Genomic DNA, 27,281 nt, shown 5'->3' with positions numbered 1-27,281 from the left:
TGTGGTATTTACTTTGTGTGTACTGTGGTATTTATTGTGTGGACTGTGGTATTTATTGTGTGTGCTATGTTATCTATGTGTGTATTGTGGTATTTACTTTGTGTGTACTGTGGTATTTATTGTGTGGACTGTGGTATTTATTGTGTGTGCTATGTTATCTATGTGTGTATTGTGGTATTTACTTTGTGTGTACTGTGGTATTTATTGTGTGGACTGTGGTATTTATTGTGTGTGCTATGTTATCTATGTGTGTATTGTGGTATTTACTTTGTGTGGACTGTGGTATTTATTGTGTCTATTGTGGTATTTATTGTGTGTACTGTGGTATTTATTGTGTGTGCTATGTTATCTATGTGTGTATTGTGGTATTTACTTTATGTGGACTGTGGTATTTATTGTGTGGACTGTGGTATTTATTGTGTGTGCTATGTTATTTATGTGTGTATTGTGGTATTTACTTTGTGTGTACTGTGGTATTTATTGTGTGGACGGTGGTATTTATTGTGTGGACTGTGTTATCTATGTGTCTATTGTGGTATTTATTGTGTGGACTGTGGTATTTATTGTGTGTGCTATGTTATTTATGTGTGTATTGTGGTATTTACTTTGTGTGTACTGTGATATTTATTGTGTGGACGGTGGTATTTATTGTGTGGACGGTGGTATTTATTGTATATTTATTGTGTGTACTGTGCCTGTTCTGTTTTATTATTGGTCAATTGCACATATTATCTATTGCTGTCCCCGTTATCTGATTGTCCGGGATGTTCTGAATAAACCCCCAGTAATCCACCACATGAACATGAAGTCTGTCCTGTCTGGTTTGCTTTGCCCTGTTCCACCTTTTTACATCCCGTTCTCTGCTGTCCTGTCCTGCTCTGTTCTATTTGGTCATGTCCTTGTCTTGTCCTAATGTGTTTAGTCTGTAACTGTCATATAAAACTGTGCTTGTAGTCTGATTCTGATCTGTCCTGATTGCCTTTACCATGCCCCATCCTTATTACTTAAACGGTGTCCTATCCTACCCTGTAGTGTCTAGTCCTGCCCTATACTGTCCAATGCTATCCTGTGTTGTCTCAGCCTATTCTATCCTATTGTATCCTGTCCTTCCTGTCCATGCAGTCCTTTGAGTGTTCAACTCCATCCTGTTCAGTCATGTACTATTGAGCCTTCAACTTGTCTGCCAGTCTTATATTATACTGTCCTGTCCATTGATGTCCTGTCTCATCCTATTCCATTCTGTTCTGAATGGTCTTGTTTCGTCCAGTCCTCCGCTCTCATATGCAATTCTCTGAGGTACTGTCCTGTCCTGTCCTATCCTGCCCCACCTAATCATGTCCTTTCCTATTAATATGTCTTTTTGTCCTCTCCTGATTTGTTGAGCCTACAAACGCCATTTACAGTGCACACAGTAACAAACTGTGCATCACACCTTCAACGTGAGATTAATCTGCCACAAACACACCTACACGAATATTTCTAGGTATTTTATATTTATACATGAACCAAAGCGCTGCTCAGATACATTCTTGAATACGACGTCTTGGATTTTTCACCAAAAAGCTGGCGTTTTGCTGAGTAATATTGCACAAACGGAGGCCGCAGCAGACGGACACACATTGCCAGCTGTGTTTGTGTGTTTGTGATGGTAAACGGATCTGCAATTCTGTCTGCCATTCGTCTGTCAGCGGGCCAGGTGGCGTCAGCCTCACGCTGCCACTCCAAATCACAAACAGAGCCGTTATTAGGTTCTCTTCAGCTCTCATATGTCATACTAAGAAGCTATTTGTTCTCTTTACACCTGCCTCCAAGGCCAGACAATACCCATAACACAATAGTATGCTAAACTACTGAGGAAAGAGGCTGTGATGTGATGTGATGAATTACCCATAATTCCCGTAATACCGTGCTCACTCACCAGAACTTTGTGGCGTCCGGTTAGATTGGGCGATTCGCACAACAGCTGGGTGTCAGATACGGTTAAGGCGCAGGGCTTTTCTCCGATCAGAACGGTGTAGTTCAGTTTGCCGTTGCCACCGGGGGTCAGGGGGAGGAAGTTTCTGCCCTGAAATATTTCACCAAAATTAGTTATTACCAAAATTTACCCCTGAGCATATTAAGAATGTTAAATAAAAAAATGATAAGACATCCTGAATGTCTAGACGCATTTTATCCAGCATAACTAAGCGCACACCTTTAGAATAATGGGCGATCCAGGCTTGAGCTCCTGCACTCCAGATGGACTGAGAGGCTCAAACACGGGGTTAGGGTAATACAGAAAATTGATGTTCTTGAGGGCCAGGACGGCCTGCACGTTGTCGAGGATGAAGCCGAACTCGTCAGGTTTCTCCAGCACCTCCTTCTGCCTGCTCAGGCCACCGGGCAGCGCTGGGGCTTGGCACAGCATCGAGGTGGAACTGAGAACCTGGCAAATCTGTAAAGGAAACAGTGAAGACAAGGACAAGTGTGTGAAGATGTAGAATAATGTTTAGATCACAGGTGAAATCAATATCAAATCAATATCCAGTGTAAACTCAGATTCCTGTCTTGTGTAACTGTATATGTTTTTTAGCTTCTAGCCCATCCTTCTTCAGGTTGTGTGTAGTTGAGATGCTTTTCTGCTCAGCGTGGATGTACAGAATGGCTATTTGAGATAATGCAGCCTTCCTCTGATATTTACCGCTGGGCGTTTTCACGACCAGAGCTTGCTCCAAACTTTTACTTATTAAGTAAGAAATGTTAAAAATGTGAAAAATATGGTGCAGGATGAATAAAATCTACTGTAATCCTCTTATATTACAGATGTTTTGATTTTTCACTTGAGCAAGAATTTAATACACAAACCTTTGCAAAAGTCACTCGTTGCTACTTTTTCTGTATTTTAAGGCATTTCTAGGTGCAGCGTTTATCAGAGGACACTACTCTTCCGACAATTTGGCCCCGGATTTAATCTTGTCTCCTAAAAGCTGATCTGAGCCTTCACCTCAAAGGAGGGCTAAATTAATGGCACCTTTAAAATCCAAGCCTTTGATGTGGGCTATGGTGGTAATGACTCAGAGTGACATAACTGACCGCAGTCACCTTCACTTCAAAAAAAAAAAAAAAAAAAAACCCCACACACACACTCAATATATTCGTCCTTTTCCTTTGCCTTATCTCTTGCTTACTCACACCCTTACCTTATCAGGTTCTTCCTTACATGCCTTTGTGCTTAAAGACTAGGTCAAATATACGGTTGCTGTCAGGCAGCCGGTGTCCAGCATCAATCAAACGCTGACGTGCCTTGCTTTTTACAAAGTATAAAAAAAGGCCGATAAACACTGTTGTCTAGTTTTGTATATATTTTAGTATCTTCAGGTTCACAAATCCTACCAGACACTGAAGTCCCTCTGCTTCCTCCAACCAACAGACATCAGTGGAAGTGGTTTCTATTGGTTGCAGATAGGGGGCGACATTTCCCCGAACATTACCGTTCCTCGATCTTAATCCAAACTCGTTATGAGAGATGCCTATTAAAGCCAAAAGAGAACAAAACTTGCCACAAACAGCCCCATTCAGCTGATTTGAATGGCAGGGAGGGGAATTTTCTGCTCTGGTTCTGCTCAAGCAGCAGCGTGCCAAGGCCTTATCATATCGCTGCTACAGATGCCCAATGTGCTCGTGTGGGAGATACGGCAGCGAGATAGCATTTCCTTCTTTTGTCTCTGCAGACTTTCAATCAGGTCTCGATGAATGCAAGCCTCCCATGCGTCTATGAGTCCATTCTGGAGGGAAGCAATTAGATACTCCTGTCTCCCATGTTATGGCGTTTTTCCTCGCTCACTCACAATGCAAAAGGGGACATTGTTGCCACTGCTGGTCGGTTCGGCCCTCCTGCGCGTCGTCTCAGTTTCTCTGCATGTCTTTTATTCTTTATTTATCAAATTCTCCCTCTCTGTTCTGCCGCCACATTACAGGAGCCAAGTGTGTATCGGGAGATGGAGAGCTGGTGAAATGACCGGCTAATGGGCAGGTGTGAGGTACAGCAGGGCACTCACTGACCCTGAATGCAGGTTTAACCCTTTACTGGTCTGAGCTGGGGAAAATGACCAATTTAAATACTTTTTTTTCCCCCGCAGTGGAAAAATATAAAGCATGAAGACTGTGTTTGGTCAGAAAATATATGCTATAAACCAACTGAATATATAAAGTAAAAAAAAAAGATCAAACAAAAATGCCTACAGTATAGTAAAGCATGGTGTTGTGTAGAGCAGTAGAGCAGTAGCCTACAGTAGTATTATATATTAATTATAGTGCAGTATAGTATTGTTTAGTAGAAAATAAATACCTTTATAGCCTAAAAGTTGCATGCACTCGGCCTACTTGATATATAGTACTGTGCAAAAGTCTTGACCCCCCCCCCTTTCTGAATATTTCTTCATATTTTGATTTTAAAAAGCCATATATATACACTATATATGAAATGAAAATAACTATAGTATATGATGGTATAAAGTTGTATAAATATTATGTACTTCATACACACACACACACACACACACACACACACACATATTACAGTGTACTATAGTATATACTAACAAATAAAACAGTGTGGTGGTAGTGTACTATATAAAAAAGTTAATTTAAAGTAGATGAAAAATCAATAGAAGAGAAATGACTCTAAGACTCTTACAGTATTTTTAAACTATAAATCAAATTAAGTAATAAAAAACAACAACAAGCGTGCAGCGTGCAAGAAAATAATTAATGCTGGGCTTTTTTTACTTTTTGCTCTAGCAAGAAATTTGACCTCACAATGCTTTTTAAAGCATGATGCATGCTTTTTATCCATTTGTAGTTACATTTAATGCTGGGAAACATCTGTTAGAACAAGATAGATCCTTTTATTACTCATGTCAGAGCAATTATGAAGACTTTTAACATAAAATAAGTTTAAGTTACAAAATAAGAAAGAGAAAGAAATATAAACTTAAAGTTCCAGCCTTATTTCTGACACTGGTGACTCCTTCCATATTCCATGTTTCCGAATTAAAATCTTACTTGTACACACATTTACATGAAAAAAAGGAAAGAAAATCATTGATATGGACTATATAATTTCTTATGTATTATAAGCTGTTACTATTGAAACAACAGCATTTTTTGGTAAGGGTCGAGCATCTCTTGACTGATTATTTCTGTCCTTTGGGGAATGCAAACTTTTGCCCTGTATTTGAACTGATAATATGGATGAAGGTAAGATGATGTGTTGATGTACTGGAGTATGCATGGGACAGCAGGACAGCCGTTACTACCTGGGGAACAGGCGGTTTAAACTTACGTTGGTCGTCTCCTGGTTGTTGTACTTGGCTCTTATTTGTGGGTTCTGGATGATGTCCAGGTTGGTTCCTGTCACTGTCACTGGTGTGTTTCCACTTTTGTATAAAGCAACACAGTTTCTCTTTATTAGGAGTAAGCTTACAATACAATTACATCAAATTACTCCAGTTTTGGATTATTTGACCAAATATATATCGTAATTTGTGGCTTTTTATTTATTTAGCTGACGTACCTAAAAATGCTCCATTCTGGTTCCAGCTTGATGATAGTCGGATCTTCTACATACTCAAACAAGAGGTCCTTGTGAATGTGGGCCTTGTCCACGTACACGGATACGGTTACTTCCCCGTTGCCTTCAACTGAGGCGTGAGACCGACACGTGATCCACTGACCCCCTCGTCTGTAAGATCAAACACAATATGGGAGTTAATGCATATAACAGAAACGTCACATCAGTCATTGTTTCACATGTGACAAATTTTTACGTGTTAGTTTTTTGCACATATTTGCATTTAATTTATTTAATTTTTACATTTTTACTTAACATTTCTTACATTTGCTCATTTTCACACATACATTTTTCACACATTGAGCATTTTGAGTCTGAATTTAATTGTCACATTAGCATTAGAAATGTATTATTGTTCCGCACATGATCACCCACAATTCATTTACAAACAATAATTTTTCACGTGCAGAGCTCAGGGTTTTTATTTCCCCTACACGTGGTTCTCTTACATAAATAACTGATGTGATGATGTGACAGTTTCAGGGCACATGAAGGTGAAATCTATTTATGTTTTTTCATTTAATTATATGTAAAAAAAAACCTTGTCAAATTCCTGTGACTTTTTGACATTTTCAAGACGTAATTAAAAAGCTGTGTCAGACAGAACTCATGAAAATATTGCATTCTTAATTTGTTTTTTTTTAACACTAGCACAATAATAAATAAATCAAGTGGAAAAGAAAAAAAACAGAGACGTCAAAGGCGACTACAGACGCATTTCGCAGGCTTGGCAGAACTGAGGTGTGATTGCGAGTGTCTTTATTGATTAGCGCTCAGGAACTCGGCTTGGTCTTAATGCCGCTATTGATCCGTTCCCGCTGTTTTATGACGCTGCCGCCCCATCCGCCCTCCCCGAATGCTGTACATGCTGTTCTGTTTGGAATGCTGGATGCTCTACCTGTGGTAAGTGCACTTCTGGTCCTTGAACATGATGGACACGTTGCTTCCGGAGTCCAGGTTGCTTCCTGTGATGTTGACCATGGTGCCTCCGGATACGGGACCGCGGCTGGGCTTCAGAGAGAGCAGTCTGGGGACCTGCGGGAGGGTGGAGGCAGAGTCATGACCTCAGCTTATTGGATTATTTCACTTTGTAAAGATTTCAATCATATAATCCAGTTATGGGAGCGATGAAGGCCATTAAAGCGCAGCTAAAGGTGAGATAAGAAATAAGACACTTGCGGACAAGCTGTTAGAGAAAAATAATCAATGCTGGAGCCGTGCCATGAGCCACTTCCGGAAGCATCTCACTCCTCTTATAGCGTTTATTAATCTATTAATGAATGACAATTGACTCTCCATCTGTTTATAGTCGTGGAAGATGCAAACACTGATCAGCCATAACATTAAAACCATTAACCATTAGGCTTTTGGTTCCAACTGTGCCAGCTCTGGACCCTCAGGGTGTGCTTCCATAAGACCTTGTGTGTTTCAGGGTTGGTAGCCTTGGGCTCTTTGCCTGCTGGGCACCATACACAGTACCTGTAGTGATCTATGAGTGCCCATGATCCTGTCACCAGTTTAATAGAGTATAATTGGGGATCAATGTTATTCAATTAGGTGACACGGTGGCTTAGTGGTTAGAGTCTGTGTGCATGATGTTTGCATGTTCTCTATGCAGACTAGGCTAAGTGGCGTTTCCAAATTGGCCATAACGTGTGAATGCATGTGTGAATGTTGACCGGAGGTCTTACCATGGACATAAAAATGGCAACCAATACACCGGTCACCACTGGTTGGACTACAGAGGTTCCTAGATGCATGGTTATTCAATTAACTTGGTGATGGTGTTAATGTTATCAATGATAATGATAGTCAGTGTAGAGTATACTGAGTGCATTACAAAAGCCACCAATAGCGTCTGAGCCACTGTTACAGAAAATTAAACAACACTAGCAATCTGACCAAACAGATTACAGACTTAAGGAGCACTGCGGTATAATGGTGTACGTAACATGAGGTTAATGGGGATGATTACAGTCTGAATCAATACAGGGGTTAAGGAGCGCCCATATTCTTCAGATTTAAGTGTTTTCTATTGGCTAGTGAGGAGAGAGAGAGGAATTTTATTTTAACAGCTTCCGACATTCATTACGGGATGATCCCTCAGTGTGATAACATTACGACCCAGGACATAAAGAGATGCACATGGGCACATGAGTCTTAGACCTTTTTTTTTTTTTTTTTTACAAGGTGGCGCTGCCGTAATCCAAGCACGCTTAAGCCTATAATTGGCAAGGGTCTTTAATTACATGGCCCCGATTAAGATCTGCACAGTCTTTCGGTTTAATCTTGTAAATCACCATGTCAGCAAAATGAACCCACCACAAAGTAGTAGTACTTGGAGGACTTGGCCATGAACTCGGGTTGACACTCCCCTACGCAGACCTTGATGTTTCCGGCAAACTGACTCGACTCGGCTTTTCCCATCTCGCACACGATCCTGTAAAACGCATGCAAACATATAAAATATCTTTAAAACATTTTTCCTTCATCTTCCAGACTGTTCTCTGCATAACAACAATAGTGGAGGATTACGGAGCGAAAAGTTAATGCACTCAGTAATCTCCTAATTCTGTCTTGACAAACCAGCATTTATCACACAACACCGTAAGAGGCTTATCACTACCTTAGACAGCACAATTCTGCAGGAGTGATAAAAAAAGAAAAACCAAAAATAAGAGATTTTTTTTTAGGGTAATAATAAAGTAATAATAATTTCTGTTCCCTCAGTCAGTCATGGCTCTTCAAATCCGCACAAAAATAACATGTAATTATTTCCCCTGTCCCGACCTGGGATTAAAAGTCGCTTTAATACTCGTCTCTGCCTTCGGTCCTGATCCTATCACCCGCTCCGTAGAGTCCACAAACGAATTAAAGCAATGCATGGATGGTTCAGACTGGGTTCAAACCGTACAGGCTTGAAAGATGGGGACAGAAATGGTCAGAGTGAATAATCTACAGCTAAAAAAAGAAAAAAAAAAAGAGTTTTAAGAGAATGGAATTTTTTTTTAAAAGTCTGCCATGAATGAAAATGCCATCATTTCTCTCAACCCTATATATGGTACATATGAGGAAAGAATAAAATAATGAAGTGCAAACTTTTTTCTGCTCGGAAAACTCTGTCAGAGAACTTAAAGCAACTGTCCAGGCTATGACTACCTACGACAATTATAAGCTGTCACTATATACAGTGTAGATTTATGTAAAACCTGGACGGCTCAAAGCTTTTGTTACAGATACTTTATCGACACCTTTCGACCAATCAGATTTCAGAGTTCAACAGATCATAGGGGATCACAGGACAAGTGTGCAACGGGGCAGTAATTCTGGTTTAGTGAGTGCTGAGAATGAGAAATTTACAGTATTTGAACAGCATTTAATAAAACCTGCTATTCCTGGAGTTTCTTAAGAGCCTCAAGCTTATGGTTAAAGGTGGATTCCGTTCGACATGGCATGTTTAGAGTTTAGATCCAACATAAACTTATCGCTTTACATATTTACATGAACTGTTTCTTATGTATTGAATAAATACAGTACAAAACATCTTTCTCAATCATCATGTAAACAATAACAAGTAATTAAACAATTAGGAAGGGAAGAAGGAAGTCATGAATGCAGCATAAAATCACTTGTGGTTATAGAAATAGTTTCTGTCCTAAAATAAGGGTTTTCATGTACGTACATGCAATAATAATAATAATAATAATAATAATAACAACCCACAGCCCAGAAAAATCAAAAAGCCAAGCTTCATTAAAAAAAAAAAAAAAAATCCTAGTTCAGATCTGCCAAACGAAAATGAAACGTGACCAAAGCGTTAAATGAATTCTAACTGCATTAATTTAATTGTATCTGGAACTATGAGGCGGAGAAATTGGTCTGGAATGTCTAGTGTTTGTTTTAAGGTGTGAGTGACTCACTGTTCAGCAGGGATGTATCCCTCCGGTACAGGTGTGCAATCCACGTCGGCCACCTTGACGTTGCCCTGGATCTCGTGAAAATCCAGGCCGAGGTTCTCCCCGCGGATCGTCACCAGCGTCCCTCCTTCCCGGGGCCCTCGCAGCGGGGTAATCTGCAGAGGAAACCGTGGCATTACATGCTTACAAACGATCATCATCGAGGCTTTGATCCAAACAGACATTAACATGTGTGCGTCCCACCCCTTGTGATCCCCACGGTTGGTACAAGCCAAAAGCAATTGGGAGCTGAGTCAGTAACCCTGCTCTCTTTCCTCTCTGCACCTGTGAGAGATTTGGTTCAGCACGATAATTGGACCTCTCTCTGTCACAGCTACAAAGCTTCCAAAGAGTGTGTCTTCCAATGAATAATGATGAGTTGCAAGCCTAGCTGAGCCTTGCCTATAGTGGAAAAAAAAAATCTGCGGTAATTATCTATAGATACAGGTTGTTTCTCGTGGAAAGACGCAGACGCCAGGATGCAAAAACATGAACTCCTGTAATGAAAACCAACTCAAAGGACACAAGAGAAATAGTTATTCAGATAGCTATCATTTTTTAATCATATTTTAGATGCTGATGCGTCTGAATACTCATGTCACTGTCTAGTTTACAACAAAGACTGCAATCCGATTACATCAGAAATGCTGCTCGTTGGTGTGTGCTTCATTTTACCATTCGGTTACACTTTTAGATTACCTTGCAAGATGGATTCAACCCCTTTTTTAGAGACTTTTCTAGCCTGGCAGGAAAAAAAAAAATCCGGGCACATTATTATGGGATTGTAAAGACTGCTCATGGGGTAATTGCTTTCTACTGGACAGGACCATTGTGAATTAAATGACTGGAATGTTCATATTTTGACAAGCAGAACAAACTTAATCAGTCAAGAGTGGTCTAGAGTGTTCTTGGGAGAGGAAAGAAATGGTGAAGAAATGGACGAGTGTCTGCAAAAGCATGGGTGGGAATCTGCAAGAGTGGGCAAAATTGGTCAAGAGAGTCTGTGAAAGCAAGAGGGAGTGGTCAGAATATCTTCAAAATAGGATGGCAGTGGTGAGAATTACCTTGACAGTGGGTAGGATCGGTCATTAGTTTGTAGTCATGGGTATAATTGTTCTGAATTCTTTCAGAAGTTGGTGCAATTGGTCAAGACCAGTGTTTCTGAGAACATAATGATCTGGATTGGAGGACAGTGGGACTGGCTAGAAATACCGTACCTGGGAAGTAGGTACATCAGGACTGGTTAGATCTTGGCCAAGGTTTACTGTCGGAGTGGGCAGGATCGGTCAGAAGAGGTTCCTTGACGTGGTGCAATTAGGATCATCTGCATGAGTGGGTGGGATCATTCAAGAAGGCTTGAAGATTAAGTGGACTTGGTCAGAATTTCTTCTGAACAGGGAGGGTTAGAACTGGTTAGAATTATTTTGGGATTGGTTAAATTGTTTTGCAACGGTGGGTAGAATTGTTTGAGTTTCTTCTTCTGAGAGGAGGAGGGATTAGCCAAGGTTATTTACAGGAGTGGGCAGGATTGTGCAGAACTCCTTCTGAAGTTGATGAAATTAGTCCAGCTTTCAGCATAAGCAGGTACAGTAGGTTACAGAATTCCTTTGGAAGTGGTTGGGATTGATCAAAATATCTGCAGTGAGGATATGACTTTAAAAAAAAACAATCCCACAGACATCTGTACAGAAAAAAATAGATTGATCCTTATACCAAACCATGATCTTTTTGACACAGCTCGAGACAGATAGTCAGGATTGCAGCTGAAATTAATATCAATAACATGCCATTCAGTGAAATCTCCGGCTTGGCCCATTTGGGAAATATACGGCCGTTGTGTACAGAGGAGGTCAATGAGACGGATCACGCTCTATCGAGTCATTTGTGATTTGTCCCAGAGGTTATCACTTTGGTAGTGTACACACAGCCGTGCTATTATCACGATGTAGTCCGTCCATCAGTCATCCTGGCCAACCTTTTACGCTACATCCCATTGGGAAACAGCCATCACTAAGCGCTCTGCAACTGCTGTCACTGGGGCTTTGCTTCCAGCTCAGCTGTGATCTCTTAAATAGCATGCTAAGAGGTCAGTTTCATTACAGAACTTTTTCGCAGTTATAACAAGGCATGAAAAATAAGCATTTCTAAATTGGGAAACAGGCCAGAGACTGAGAGAAAGTGGCACTAAACCTGTTTGGTCGTGCAGTGTGATTCTCAGGAGTACGTCCCAGGTGTCTTTGATATGTATTTTTGCGTTTCATATTGTTTAATTATGTTTCTTATAGTACCAGTCAAAGGTATGGACACACCTTCTAATTCCATGTCTTTCATGATGTTAATTTCTTTCTACACTACAAAACAATACTCAAGGCATTCATCCAAAATACACAATAATCTCATTTGAACAGTTGATTGAGATGTATCTGCTGCTTATGCTCTATAAATCCTTCATATCGGCTCTAATTCGAGGAGATGCTGTTTGTTATTTGGTGATTTCTGAGGCTGCTGACTCTAAATGAACTTCTCCTCTGCAGCAAAGGTAAGGTTTGGTCTTTCTTTTCATCTTTCATCATAGAGCTTGATAGGTTTTGCAAATGCATTTGACACAATACTGTTCTTGCAAGAACTGTTTCAGCTGACCTTCATGTCATAAAGAAACAAATGACTGTTGTTGTTGTACTTAATAGCCTAATGACAAATGTGTTAATTCATAGTTTTGAAATCTCCTGTATTGTTCTAGAATGTGAAAAATAAATCACTTAAAAAGAACAAAATTGAATAAGAAGGTGTGTCCAAACTTATATAAGTTCAAACATAGTATTTTGATTTCTCAAATAAAAGCGATATACTGTATTAAATGTTCCTATGATGCAGCCTTGTGGGTTACCACATTTCTGACAAATTTTGCCTTTCGAAAAATAATGATAAGAGTATGACCTTGAATAAAAAAAGTGAATGTCAGAGATGTTCATTCTTTTTAAATGGTTGAAAATGGCACTATATGACATTCACCTTCAATCAATCCTGAGTTTCAAATTAGAAAAAGTCAAAAGCTAATAAATGACCTATTAGCACTGTACATGTATCCAAGTCGTCCTCATGCATGCATAAAATTTTTAAATGTCATGACGTGCAACCCAGCAGTTGAAACGAAGAAGTACTGAACGCTCGATGTGTGGCTCCGTGTTGAAATACCGTATTTTACACCAGATTTTATAGTAGACTGTGGCAAAATAACAGAGCCCAATAAAATCTCTACTGAGACTAATCTCCAGCTTTACAATGCATGCAATTAACAGCTATCGCAGCACATTACAGTGCTTTCTCCGATAAGCGTCGGGCTGGAATCTGCCGAACGAAAGAAAGAGCATGCAAGAGTGGGGAAGAGTTGTCTCTTTTCATTAGGGGATGATTAGATTTGTGACTTTGACAAGCTAATTGATGGCTGGTGGAGGAAAACACTTAATCATCACCCACTTCTACTTCAACTAAAGATTCTCCATCAGAGATGTCACTGCAACGAAAAGCATTAGAATGCTCGACAAAATGCGTTTTGAAAAATACAAAAAAAGAGTGGAATATAGAGTGGAAGAGATACACAGACCTAATGAATTCAATCGATTTAAAGACGAGTCAGGACTAGAGTCATTATTTGTCTCTGTCCCATTTTTCATTTCAAGTCACCCAGCTTGAGAAGCTTTCAATCACCGGGATGTGAATGAACTGCAGGAAATTCTCGAAGCTCACCCATTCAGTGCTATGATTCATAAAATTTTAAAACAAGAACAAAAAGCATTATTGACTTCATCTAAAGTGGAAAAAAAAAGAAATTCCTTAGGCCAAAGAAATCCCAATGGCTGCTCCTGACAAAAACACTGTCTTCTGCCGCAGGAAAAGAAACAGAGATGAGGACTTTATAAGAAATCTTTTTGTTACAAGATGAAATACAAGAGAACTGAAAGAACGTGAGCGTTTTGCTCTCCAATAGATTGTACCTGGCAACGGTGAAATACGAAAAAGGATCGGCAAATGGAGATAAGAAGCAGACTAGTGGGAATATTATTGTTTCCCGTCTGTTCCTGAACAGTCGTTTTTCCATTTTGTCAGTGAAAGCTTTAAAGGCAAAAAAAAGAAACAAACTCTCAAAGATTTTGTGATTGCCCTATCAGTGTGCATCTACTGTAGCTCCATCCACATTTTCCACTTCTGCACTTCTGATGTCAATCTTGGCTGGGGTATTTATTTATTCATGGTACAGGTCAGCTGGCAGTGGGAGGAAGGACAAATCATCTTCGTGTGTGTGTGTGTGTGTGTGTGTGTGTGTGTGTGTTCACCTTGGTGATCTTCGGGTGTGTGCACTTGCTGTTGATGCCGTTATGCTCGAGCCACATGCTCTGTGGATGAGGGCAGTGCTGTTTGAGAGTGCAGCGCTTTTCCCCTTTACACCACACACAGCCAAACAGCGGATCAGCCTTCAGGCACAGACCACAGCTCTCACGCCTCGCGTCGCATTTATACAGGTGTACTGAAAACACACACACAGAAAAAGAGAAAGGGGGGGGGTTAACTTGCAGCCATTAACACACATTTAACTAAGAACATGTCTAACAGTGGAAGACAGATCAGATAACATCAGCAAGCATTTACAGTATGGGCATTTTTTTTTATTAAAGGTTCTCAATTTAAAAACATTCGCAATTCAATTTCCTTCCCTAATTGCTATTTGAAATACATGTAACAGTTAGCCTCATGATACTGTAGTTAGCCTGCAAGCCACCCTGGATAGAGGAGTACATAGTATTATGGTCAGCATAATCAGATCTACATTAGCAGCAGAACAGGGTAATCACTTCAATCACATAATATTCTAATGGATATTCGAATCGGATTGTCCTCTGTGGCGCCCCCTACGGGAGCAGCAGAAAGACTAACAACAGTTAACTTGTTTGCTAGTGAACTCAGACAATTAGCTTAATTATATAATAGCTAGTCAATTTTATGGCCTATTTTATCCGCAATCACTTTATTTATTTATTTTTTTATTAAATTATTTAAGCTTGTTTTATTTTTTATTCTCACTCACTTTATTTTATTCTATTTAATTTTATTGTAACAAAAGATAGTAGTTCTTATATTATAAATTTTTATTTCTTTCTTGTTAGCCTTTATGCTAACTTTTTTTCTTCTTCTCAAGGTCACAAGCATGGTGTGTTGAAGGTCGTGTAGGCATTTCACTGAGTATCATATCGTGTATGGTTGTTTGCGGCAAATAAAAAAATGATCTGGTTAACACACTATAATAATTTACTCTTAGTTACGTTGCTCAACCTTGGAAACCTTAATTATTAAAACATTATACTGCAGTGTTAGCTTGCTAGTAAACACAGCTAATGCTTTTTATTAATAGCAAACTATTAAATTTTACATTTGTTACCTTTCTAGCAACCCAGCTGATTAATTTAAACACATAATTTGAACACACATGTCTAATTTGCAATGAATGTTGTTTAGCTCAGCTAGGTTTTAATACTTACCCTAGCTGGTTCACTAGACTATGTAAACCGATATACGGAAAACAATAGCACAGTGTTAGCTATTTGCTAGTGAACCTTGATAATCATTTAAAACACCTAGCCCTAGAGTTAACTAGTTATAATATGATAGCATACTGTTAGCTAAACTGGCTGATGGTGTTAGCTAAAAAAAAAGAAAATAGCACAATGTTAGCTAATTTGATCTCTTTTGTAACTGGTTTATACTATTCTACAGCTAGTAGTTTGATTTAATTTCAACATAATTGGTTAGCTAGCTATTTAAGTGGCAGGCAGGACTGATTAACACAGTGGACTACTGAACACAGGGTTGCGGGTTCAAGCCCCACCGCCATCAAGTCGCCACTGTTGGACCCTTGACCGACGCCCTTAACCCTCAACTGCTCAGATGTACTGTATTATAAGATAAAAAATGTAAGTCGCTCTGAAAAAGGGCGTCTGCCAAATGTCGTAAATGCGAATCTACGTACTAAACTGTGATTATCTGCTGGAGGATTCAAGCTGGCACTATTAGCGCTGGCAAATATGGCTCTTTCAATCATGTGCTCCAGGTATTCGCCCTTTTATTATTTTCTGTGTTTGAGTGCAAATTGCTTTATTATTTTAATTTTACCTAAATAATCAGATTCGAAATTGAATTCCTCCTTTCAGTTGCCCTTTCCTCCCTTCTTTGCAATCCTGCTTGTCTTTATCCCTTCGTCTAAAGTTACGTCACCATAGCAACTGCAACAGACTTTTCTTTTTTTTTTTAATTGCCGGCCCGGTAGATGTTCCGTCCATCAAATTATTCCCCCGGAACCGTGCAGCTATGGTGGTTCGGATCTCGTGTCTCGGTGCACAAAGCACTCAAGCAGGAGGAGAAATCTTACACTCTCCTCTCCTCCTCTGCCTAATTTAGCTCATTCTTCACTCAGACACACACACACACACACACAACATTTTCCATACACACAAATACACTCCCAGCTTTCACATTTTGTATGCGCAGATGCCTTTTATTGTCTACTGATGTGTCGTTTGTCTTTTTCGGTATGCCACAGAGCTCTGAAATGCACCGGTGACGGTAACGTATCATTAAAGGCACAGCACGACTATAAATGCTCAGACTTCCTTTGCTTGTATTTGGGTATTTGAGGTGCAGGAAAAAAAGGGTCTTTGTGGGAACGCGAAACAGCAGTGTGCATCTGAGAACGGTGCTGTCACACATCCTACATAGTCACAGCGCTGTCATCTTTACGCTGTCTTTGGGTTTTGCTCTGTTAGCTTGCCGGTGTGGGACTGTGGATTGTATCCTATCAGAATAAAGGGGGAAGATGGAGAGATCAGAAGAATGAACTATCAGGATCATAATTATAACTAAATGTAAAGCTATACCTATAGTTATAATTGGATTCACCTGTTCAACTGCATGTGAACGCAAATATCTCATCAGCCAATCACATTGCAGGAACTTAAGGCGATTAGGCATGTAGACGTGGTCAAGATGATCTCTTAAGGTTTAAGATTGGAAAAACCTTGCCCTTTCTGATGAGTCTCGATTTCTGCTACAATATTCAGATGTAGGGTCGGCACTTGTTGTAAACAACCTGAAAACATGGATTTATGTCACCGATTCACTGGTGCAGGTGTAATGGTGTGGGGAACGTTCTCTCGGCCCCTTAGTACCAACTGTGAATCGTTTAAATGTCACAACCTTCCTGAGTATTGTTGCTGACCGTGTCCATGCTCTTCTGATTACAGAATAACATGCCATGTCACAAAGCCAAAATCATCCCAAACTGGTTACCAGATATCAATCCAGCGGAGCACCTTTGGGATGTAGTGGAGCGGGAGATTCACATCATGGACGTGTAGTCGACAAATCTGCAGCAACTGTCTGATGCTATCATGTCCATAAGGAATGTTATAGCAGTGCTGAAGGCAAATGGAGGGGTCCAACCCAGTACAAGCAAGATGTAACTAATAAAGCGGCCGGTGAGTGTACAGTATATAGCAGTGAGTATACAGTATATAGCTACGGTTATAGTTGTTCGATTATTAACTCTTTTGGTTTAAAAGGTTCTAATAATTATTTTCTTTCACTTTGGCTTTAGGTTAAGGACTTTAGGTTTATATGTCAATGCACACGTTTTAATATCCCTTAAGTCATTTATATTATGGTATAGTAGCTATTGTAGTCCGATGGTACAGTACCTGTACAATGCTGTATACTGTATTATCATAGAATTTAATTTTTTATGCACCACGCTGTTGTATGTACTACTAATACCATGTACTGTATGGTACTATGAACACATAACGGGATACTGTCAAAAAATATGCTATACAGACTGCAATGGTAATATTCATACAGTATGGTACTACTGTACCATGTCTTTCCTTTATTTTCTAAAACTGTGATATCTTTCATGTACACTGGTCCTGTTATAGTATCCTCCTCAATGCCATATTACTTGTTATGGTGACCTTCAACGGTCAATACTTTGGTTCTCAAAGTTCGGCATGTATCTAATATGGGTTGCCTGTGCTATACCAGACGTAAAGCAAACAGTCCGATCATGACTTTGGCTTACTGAGAAAACTTTCTATCTTGATAGTGTCCAAGCACTAGTGAAACGCTGAGTTCAGTGGGAAGCCAAGCAAAGCGATTTTACTTTTTTTTTTTTTTTAGGTCTCAAGAATGTTAGGATGCAAGGATGGTAGCAAGAAGAAAACAGAGCCACTTTCAGTTTCAAATTTTAAAACGCCCACTGCCAAGAGGAATCATAAATAAGGTTAAGTAAGGTGTAATGTTTAATTATTTCATATTTTACTTCATTTATGACTTTTCTATTTTCTAAATTGTTTTTATATGCAAAAATATGATTATAGTGTTGGAAATTGGTAATATTGGTAATATGCTGGAGTGGCTGGAACGGATTATCTGCATTTACATTATTTCCAATGGAAAAACGCATTTTGCAATACGAAATTTCGCCCTAAGCACTCGCCTACAGAACGGATAAAATTTATAAAGAAAAATGAAATTAATTAATGTTGGTGGATGGCGGTGTGTTGCAGCACTACACGATAGCCGAGTGTCGCGTCACCTAAAGTGTATTATTTTGATATAACAGTACGGTCTGGAGGTTATTCTTCTACTTACAGCATAGCACAAAGACTTGCTAACACTGTTTAATTTATTAATTCATAAAACATTGCAAATTTTAACAGAATTTAGTCAGATTTAATGTTGCGGAATGTCATAAGTTAGCTCTTGTTCTCAGTTACGTTACAGCCGTCAGTCATTTCCTCACCAGCTTTGATATTTTTTCTCTCTCTGTCTCATCGATCCTGTTACAGCTGGAACTTCTTGTGTTGTTAAATAAAGTGAACGCAAACACACTCACACACACACACACACACACCGTCTGATCAAACCGACTCCAGCATTCGACCTCGCTGTGATATGATCCACAATATCAAACGTGTGTACACCAATAGTCCTGGTTGGATGCCTGTTTGTTGGCAAATCACGCCGACTGCACATCCTTTTAGCACCAGCGATTCTATCTGGCTAATTATCTCTGTTGTTCAGCATGCTGTTTATGTTTTGTTAACAGTCAAGTAAGCTTGTGAATATTTAATGTCACTCCCACACGATTTTGTCTCCTTTTCTTTGAAAATAGCAGAATAATTGCACAAAAAAAATAAAAAAATAAAAACAAATGTCCGTGTCAATCCTGTAATAATGCCACACATTCTGTATTGCGAAATATTTCTTAAGCGTGATTGAGGAATGCCACAGGAGACCATATGCCGTCTCTCGGCTTTGCACGGATTTGTCTGGCACGCTGGTCACACAAAGTTAATGGGAACCGATAATGAATACAGACAAAATCCCTAACAGGACGTTTTTTTTATTTTTATTTTTTTAATAGATTTGCCAAATTCTATTGAAGTCTTTTCATTTCCTTTTTTTTTTTGGTTGACTTCCATAATATATTACTATAAACTCCAGCTTGTTCAAATCTACTTTAAGTTTTAGAAAAACACATAAAAGTGAGCCAATGCCAAAAATATTGGCACATCTTACAGGAATGAAGTTTTACACTCAAACAAACCATTTTTAGTTTCATAATAAAAATTATTTGTATTACAGAAAGTTCTCTGTAAGATTGTGCATTTAAAGAACAAGTCTCCAGTCTTAGCGTTCTGGAATCTGCTAATGTTTAACTTTTTGCTGTATGTTTTCCAACACGGGAAATCGGTTACGTTTTGTGGTTTCTATGTTACTGTACAGTACATACTGTATAACCTATAAGGTTAAGTTTTGTCAAAGACTGGTGATTAAACAGCTGCTAAAGCAGATGCTGTAATGCAAATGCTAACACGTTCCACATCAATCGTATTCTGTATATAGGCAGATCAAAGTATGTGTATTATTCCGTAAAAAAAACCAGATAGCATGGGTTACTTGCTGTAGTATTAAGGAAATTAAAAGTAATCCACTTTGCATCAGGTTGTGTCAGCACAAATAATGTGAATTATTCCGCCAGCATAAATAATTAATAAATAAATACTTTATTATTTCTCTAAAGTTTATAAGTTCTTTGCTAAAACATGCTATTTTTATTTATTTATACATACGTAGATGAAATGTGGTAGAATAACCAAATCAGTTCAAAGGAGCTTATGTTATAAGCATGCTATTTCCTCACTTTTTCTTTTTGCATTACTTTTTTTTTGTTTGTTAATATTACAAAAATTCAGCTTCAGTGTCTCTTTTTTGGGTGTACGTTTATATCATTGTTTACAGAATAAGACAATAATTAAAATCTAATTTTAGGTAAGAAAGATTATTAGACTTGTTTTCTTTTCATTTTGTTTCTTCCAGATGCTGGGACCATCTGGACATGATACCCCACAATTCTTTCCCTTAGCTAGGCTGCCACAACCAATCAACTCATAGTTCATTCTCATTGTAAAGTGGGATGGAGTCGTTGGCTGAAAATGAACACATGTACTTCAGTGACTCTCAAGGAGCACAGACTCTTATTCTCTCCCACTCTCAGTCTCTCTCTCTGCCTCTTTGTGTGACATCTGGCTAAGGATCAGCTGTCTTAAACTGTCAGGTCTTTGAAGGTCACCTAACAGGTGGCCACACACACACACACCCCCCCCCACACACACACGCAAACACTGCACCTTCCCCCTAGACATGCATCCACACGCACGCACAGACACACTACAATGAAAGCTGGGAGTTAGGGTTGGCAAAAAGAGAGATGGAATATCGACGCTTATGCTGCCTGTTGTCATGGAGACGGGATGAGAGGGCTCACCTTTGTTTTGGGCCGGGTTATCGATGCTAAAATCTCCATTCCAGATGACCGTTAGTTCCACGGCCAAGCTACTCATCTCCATTCCCTCATAGGAGTACTGAAACAGAGAGGGGCAGAGAGAGAGAGAGAGAGAGAGAGAGAGAGCTCTTTGAATAAATGTATTCAGATGGAAAAAGCTTTTATATTTTTTGCCAACAGAGTCAAAAAGAGCAAACAGTAAAGAGAAGGACTCTTCACAAACCAAGAACGAGAACAAGAACGTCCTAGACCTTTTAACCTCTCTGCTCTCACAGTAACACATTCTCGACTTTCAATCCATGCAGCACATTGCTCGCACCCCAATAAATACCTTATAAAGATTTATTACACGGCTTATTCATGTAATTAAAGAACTATCTATATTCAGATAATGTATACACTTAAAGACTTCTGAAATTTATGGCATGATGGTATGTGATTTGACAACAGCTTCAGGTCTAACGCATGATTAATAATGGCTTTTTGATGGGTTATCAATTTTAAACCTCTGAATAATTTATAACGCTGTACAGAAACTACAAATTGATAATAGCTTGTATACAAATGATCTATAAACAGGTCTTAGTCATGAATCGCTTATATGTGCATCATCTATTAATAGTTATACGCATCTTATGAACATTTAAACTTAGTGTTTATTATTGTGACAGTACAGGGCTTTTATATGACACAGATAGTACAAATGGATTTCAAACTTCATAGCAAGCTGATACTGCACTTCATTGTCTTTGTACATGTACTTTGCACAATAAAAATAAAGTTGAATCTAATCTAATCTATATCTTATATATATATATATATATATATATATATATATATAATTCTGGTTGTATAGAAACTAAAATGTCTTTATTCATAGGAATGTAGGAATGATTTTACACTCAGGTCTTAATCAGTAATAGATCATGACTGTGTTGTCTATAATGCTTATAAGCATGTTATAATCATGTTATAAGTCAATAATTAATCATTAGTCAATTAATGTCATTATTAACACATCTAGTTACGAGTTGACATTGCTTTGCTTTATAACATATTTGTGAAGTGCTTATAAATGTGTTATAAGGACCTAATGAAGGCTTATCTGTGAACAAACCAAAACACTATTTGTGCACACTGTTACCCTGCGTTTCCTACCACGCAGATCACACACTGTTCAGATCACACACAAATACACTCACCGAAGTGTTCTGGCACTGCACGCTGGAGCTGTTGAAGCGGAGGGCGGGGACTCTCTGCTCCACACCCTGGATGATGAGCACACACTCGTAGCCACGCTGGCCTGACTGCGGCTGTGGCAAGTTCTTGGCACGCAGGGTTATGGGCTTCACCATGTTCACTGGCACCAGAATCCGATCGGCGGGAAGCAGCTGGGGACATTCCTGTAGGAGCATGTGTACTGGGTCAGGATTTAATCCACACAATATATACTGTATAGTCACATATATATGTACTGTATACAGTATATCACTAACTGCACCTTAAATGCTCATTTCCTCACTCCACCTTCAATGGCTGCACCTTTAATCCTGACCGCACCTTTAATCCTGACCGCACCTATAATGCTGATCTCCTGACCGCACCTTTAATGCTGATCTTCTGACCGCACATTTAATGCTGATCACCTGACCGCACCTTTAATGCTGATCACCTGACCGCACCTTTAATCCTGATCTTCTGACCGCACCTTTAATGCTGATCACCTGACCGCACCTTTAATGCTGATCACCTGACCGCACCTTTAATCCTGATCTTCTGACCGCACCTTTAATGCTGATCTTCTGACCGCACCTTTAAGGCTGATCACCTGACCGCACCTTTAATGCTGATCTTCTGACCGCACCTTTAATGCTGATCACCTGACCGCACCTTTAATGCTGATCTTCTGACCGCACATTTAATGCTGATCTTCTGACCGCACATTTAATGCTGATCACTTGACCGCACCTTTAATGCTGATCTTCTGACCGCACCTTTAATCCTCATCACCTGACCGCACCTTTAATGCTGATCTTCTGACCGCACCTTTAATGCTGATCTTCTGACCGCACATTTAATGCTGATCACCTGACCGCACCTTTAATGCTGATCACCTGACCGCACCTTTAATCCTGATCTTCTGACCGCACCTTTAATGCTGATCTTCTGACCGCACCTTTAATGCTGATCACCTGACCGCACCTTTAATGCTGATCTTCTGACCGCACATTTAATGCTGATCACCTGACCGCACCTTTAATGCTGATCACCTGACCGCACCTTTAATCCTGATCTTCTGACCGCACCTTTAATGCTGATCTTCTGACCGCACCTTTAAGGCTGATCACCTGACCGCACCTTTAATGCTGATCTTCTGACCGCGCCTTTAATGCCGATCACCTGACCGCACCTTTAATCCTGATCTTCTGACCGCACCTTTAATGCTGATCACCTGACCGCACCTTTAATGCTGATCACCTGACCGCACCTTTAATCCTGATCTTCTGACCGCACCTTTAATGCTGATCTTCTGACCGCACCTTTAAGGCTGATCACCTGACCGCACCTTTAATGCTGATCTTCTGACCGCACCTTTAATGCTGATCACCTGACCGCACCTTTAATGCTGATCTTCTGACCGCACATTTAATGCTGATCTTCTGACCGCACATTTAATGCTGATCACTTGACCGCACCTTTAATGCTGATCTTCTGACCGCACCTTTAATCCTCATCACCTGACCGCACCTTTAATGCTGATCTTCTGACCGCACCTTTAATGCTGATCTTCTGACCGCACATTTAATGCTGATCACCTGACCGCACCTTTAATGCTGATCACCTGACCGCACCTTTAATCCTGATCTTCTGACCGCACCTTTAATGCTGATCTTCTGACCGCACCTTTAATGCTGATCACCTGACCGCACCTTTAATGCTGATCTTCTGACCGCACATTTAATGCTGATCACCTGACCGCACCTTTAATGCTGATCACCTGACCGCACCTTTAATCCTGATCTTCTGACCGCACCTTTAATGCTGATCTTCTGACCGCACCTTTAAGGCTGATCACCTGACCGCACCTTTAATGCTGATCTTCCGACCGCACCTTTAATGCTGATCACCTGACCGCACCTTTAATGCTGATCTTCTGACCGCACCTTTAATGCTGATCACCTGACCGCACCTTTAATGCCGATCACCTGACCGCACCTTTAATGCCGATCTCCTGACCGCACCTTTAATGCCGATCTCCTGACCGCACCTTTAATGCCGATCTCCTGACCGCACCTTTAATGCCGTTCTCCTGATCGAACCTTTAATGCTAATCACCTGACCGCACCTTTAATGCCGATCCCCTGACCGCACCTTTAATGCTAATCTCCTGACTGCCATTTTATCACTGAAATCGCGTAGCATAAGCATTTAAATTTTTTTTACATACAACTCTTTAAATACCTCAAAATGTTCACAAAACAAAAGTCATTCAGTTGTAAAGTATTTCTTTTTTTTATTTTGCCTCCCATACACACACTCACTGAGAGAGAGAGAGAGAGAGAGAGAGAGAGAGAGAGTGGTCTTTTCTCTCCTGTTCACACACATACACTTTTATTAGAAAGGTCGACTGGTTTGCATATTAAAAAAAGCTTAACAATGGCTTTAAAAAAGCAATTATAGATCACGTAAAAGAGGAAAGGATGAGCATAAGGACGTCTGTTTATGTGTTGGACCATTTCTTGTCACTGAAAATGGAAGTTTTATCTTAAACAGCTTTACTGAGGAAGGCACTGGATGTAGCTTTAAGAAACTTCCTGTGAAAGAGGAACGCAGAGTCCTCCAAAATGAGCAAAAAAACATGAGTCTTGCTGATAATCTTTTTCTCGCTCTCTCTCTCTCTCACACACACACACACACACAGAAATCCATAATGAGCGGGATAAACACGGTGAGTCACCCAAGCATACAAAATCAGTCTCATCATCTTTCATTGTGACAAGCACTCAGAGAATCCGAGTTTTAGATTTCACTCACATCTTGTCGGCTTTTTTAATCACATATCTTATATCAAACACACACACACACACACACACACACACCTGATCATTCTCTTTAACTAAAGAGGACCATGACATGCCAAGTCATACAATTCTGATTCATTCAAAAAGTGTTGATTAATTCTGATGTCTATATTAATGTAATATTGTTTCTATAGCAACAGGGCAAGTATACAAAAATCTAAAAGACACAACAAACAAACAAACAAACAAACAAAAACAAAAAAAAATTCTTTACTAGAACATTATTTTATTGATTCACTCAGATATTTAGAAACATTTCTAACACGCCCTTAATCTATTCACCGTAGAAGCGTCTCATCAGTCATGGGAAGTGTGATATACCGTATCAGGAAGCGGATTTATAAAAGCCTTGGCGGCAAGAACGACTTCCTTCTGATTACATGATACTTGCTTTTTCGCTGTCTTGCTAAGAGCTAGCTACAGTAGTAACAACGTTAGGTCAGCTGTCGTAATCGTATTTGACTACATAAAACCCTGATGTTACTGTGGCAAATCGAATGATGCTTTTGTTCCTGCTGTATTTTTTTATTATTAAGAGATTACATCAGAGCTCGTCTTGCCTGCTGGGAAAATCTTGATCCTAAAAGCTACACTTAAAAGTATGGTCACCCTTGAAAGGCTTATCTATTATAACAAACTTTCCATATCGACGTTGTGGCGAAGGGCTTGAAACTAAAGCCATCATGTTTTTCAATCCCTTTTGATTTTAGTGCCTGTATTGTGTAATCACATTCTTGTCTTGAGTCAGCTTACTATTATATTTTTATAATGGTCACACAATCTTGTTTATTTATTGTACGAGGTGGTATCAAAAAGATTTGCGCGCCACAGATCTGGCCGCTTTTGCCATACACTCTGGAGACACTCTGGAGTCCCTGGGGGTGAAATCTCCATGCACAATGCCACGAATGTCGAAAAAGACGATGAGCATGCACATGGTCGAGCTGCGGACCTGCCTCGCGTTTTTCAGTCGTGGAAATCGATGGGCTCTTCCACTATAAAGAACCGTGTTTCATCACGAGTTATACCCGTACACCCAAGTTTCATCACCGGTAATAATCCTCGACATGAAGGACGGGTCATCCACGGCAGTCTGAAGGAGTTTTTGGCAGACTTTGACACAACGTTCCTTCTGCTCCTGGGTCAGCAGCTTGGGGACGAGCACAGCGTATGTTCAAATCACACATGAGGATCGCCTGGACTGTTCCGTAGGACACACCGATAACGGCGCCAATGTTGTGGATTGTTCTCCAAATAGTTTCAACATTTTCAGGGGTTGGGTTTGTTGAAGGTCTTCCTGATGTCTCGACGTCTTCCAGTGATGTTATTTCTCTCTTGAAGCACATGTGCCACTCGAAACACCTCGAATGAGTCATTGCAGCATCGCCATAAACTTGCTGAATCATTTTAAACGTCTCTGTGGCAGATTTGCCCAGTTTTACGTTCGCTCTTTGTTCTACTATAACTTGCTGTCCATGATAAAATAGCAGGTCAGAATAGCGCCGATGTACACAGGACGATGTCTTTTGAGACACTAATTTATAAAGGTCAGTGCACCCTGTGAGTGTGCGTGCACCCTTGTGCTGCCATCTGTTGGCGTGATACAAATCTAGTCTTGAAACTTTTTGATACCACCTCGTATCTTCACTTGGGATGTTCTCAGATTGTCCTCAGACTAGCACCACACTTCTCTTTGCCTTTTTATTTTATTAATACTCACTTCAACCCTTAAATGCCAGTAAAGATTTATTTTTAAGCCATAATAATGATATTCTTTACAGATATATTTACTGATCTATTTCATCGGCTATAGTAACATTTACATCAGTTGCAAATCAACACCAGTTTGGTTTCTATTCGCAGTGTGAAAACTCCTAGGACGGATTCTCCATGCGGGATTACATCAGGGTTAATAGTTTTATTAGCTGATTAATAGGAACTTTTGGCTACACCTTCTGCTGGCACCTTGTTGAATGCCTCATACTGTAGGTGCGCCTCACTCCAAAACCTGGCATCGCCAGCGTCTCATACTCTCCAAAGATCCCTGCTGGACTTTTCCCATGCAGCACAGGTGCCATTATTTATGCCAACCCTATTATTCTCCAAGCCTGTCACCCACTATTATGTCTAGGGGCTTTTCCAGGTATTTATCTGTTGCTGTCAGGATTCCCGGTTCTTTGATCTGAGGATGCTTTGAGCAGAATTAGCGTGACGGCGTGAACACGATGATTTTTCCCTCCGTTTAAGACAGGTGCGATTTTGCTTTCCATTTGCTGCTTTAGTCGGCAATTACACAGGTGCGTGAGATGCTTCTCGGGCTTGTGAGATAGTTCAGAAGTGTTTCATAGGTGCCACTTCATCGTGATGTGAATATAGGGTAATGGTGGTGTCCCTGCGCTCTTGGCTTATGGCGATAAGAGGCTTATGATCGGTGTGGATTTCAGTGGGTGCTTAAGCTGAGGTGTGAAACTTCATTTAGATAAAAACGCCTGACTTATTTCAATTATATATAATGCAAAGCTGTAAAATGAGGCTCGTCGGGGTGTGTTGGTGGCGCAATCCAACAGTAAACACACATTTCTGAGAGAACGCCTCTCTTTCGCCCCTTTTTCGTTATTTTGTCATATTTTTATGCCACTGTCACTAGGGTTTTTTTTTTTTTCAAAAAGGGTTGATGCTTGTGCAATGTTAGATATCCGAAAGCATTTGATTTGTTGTTAAATTGTGGGATCATTGTC

At 39.9% G+C, this 27,281-nt stretch overlaps 1 protein-coding gene across 1 annotated transcript in view; it reads right to left on the bottom strand.

The window, feature by feature from the left end:
• The window catches only part of plxna4 (plexin A4), a 320,040-nt gene that overhangs the window by 51,354 nt on the left and 241,405 nt on the right, over window positions 1-27,281 (bottom strand). Inside the window, exons 10-19 of the mRNA XM_053508461.1 lie at window positions 21,664-21,864; window positions 20,444-20,540; window positions 13,902-14,092; window positions 9,532-9,683; window positions 7,934-8,051; window positions 6,510-6,646; window positions 5,555-5,722; window positions 5,324-5,417; window positions 2,195-2,434; window positions 1,919-2,065 (exon numbers count right to left, since the gene is read on the bottom strand). Of these exons, the coding sequence (XP_053364436.1) occupies window positions 1,919-2,065; window positions 2,195-2,434; window positions 5,324-5,417; window positions 5,555-5,722; window positions 6,510-6,646; window positions 7,934-8,051; window positions 9,532-9,683; window positions 13,902-14,092; window positions 20,444-20,540; window positions 21,664-21,864 (1,545 nt within the window). The remainder of the gene's footprint in view (window positions 1-1,918; window positions 2,066-2,194; window positions 2,435-5,323; window positions 5,418-5,554; window positions 5,723-6,509; window positions 6,647-7,933; window positions 8,052-9,531; window positions 9,684-13,901; window positions 14,093-20,443; window positions 20,541-21,663; window positions 21,865-27,281) is intronic.

The sequence above is a fragment of the Clarias gariepinus genome, chromosome 12 (assembly GCF_024256425.1).
Source record: "Clarias gariepinus isolate MV-2021 ecotype Netherlands chromosome 12, CGAR_prim_01v2, whole genome shotgun sequence".
In the NCBI taxonomy this organism is placed as follows: domain Eukaryota; kingdom Metazoa; phylum Chordata; class Actinopteri; order Siluriformes; family Clariidae; genus Clarias; species Clarias gariepinus.
The sequence above is the reverse complement of the archived record's forward strand: the minus strand, read 5'-3'. Positions and strand labels throughout refer to the sequence as shown.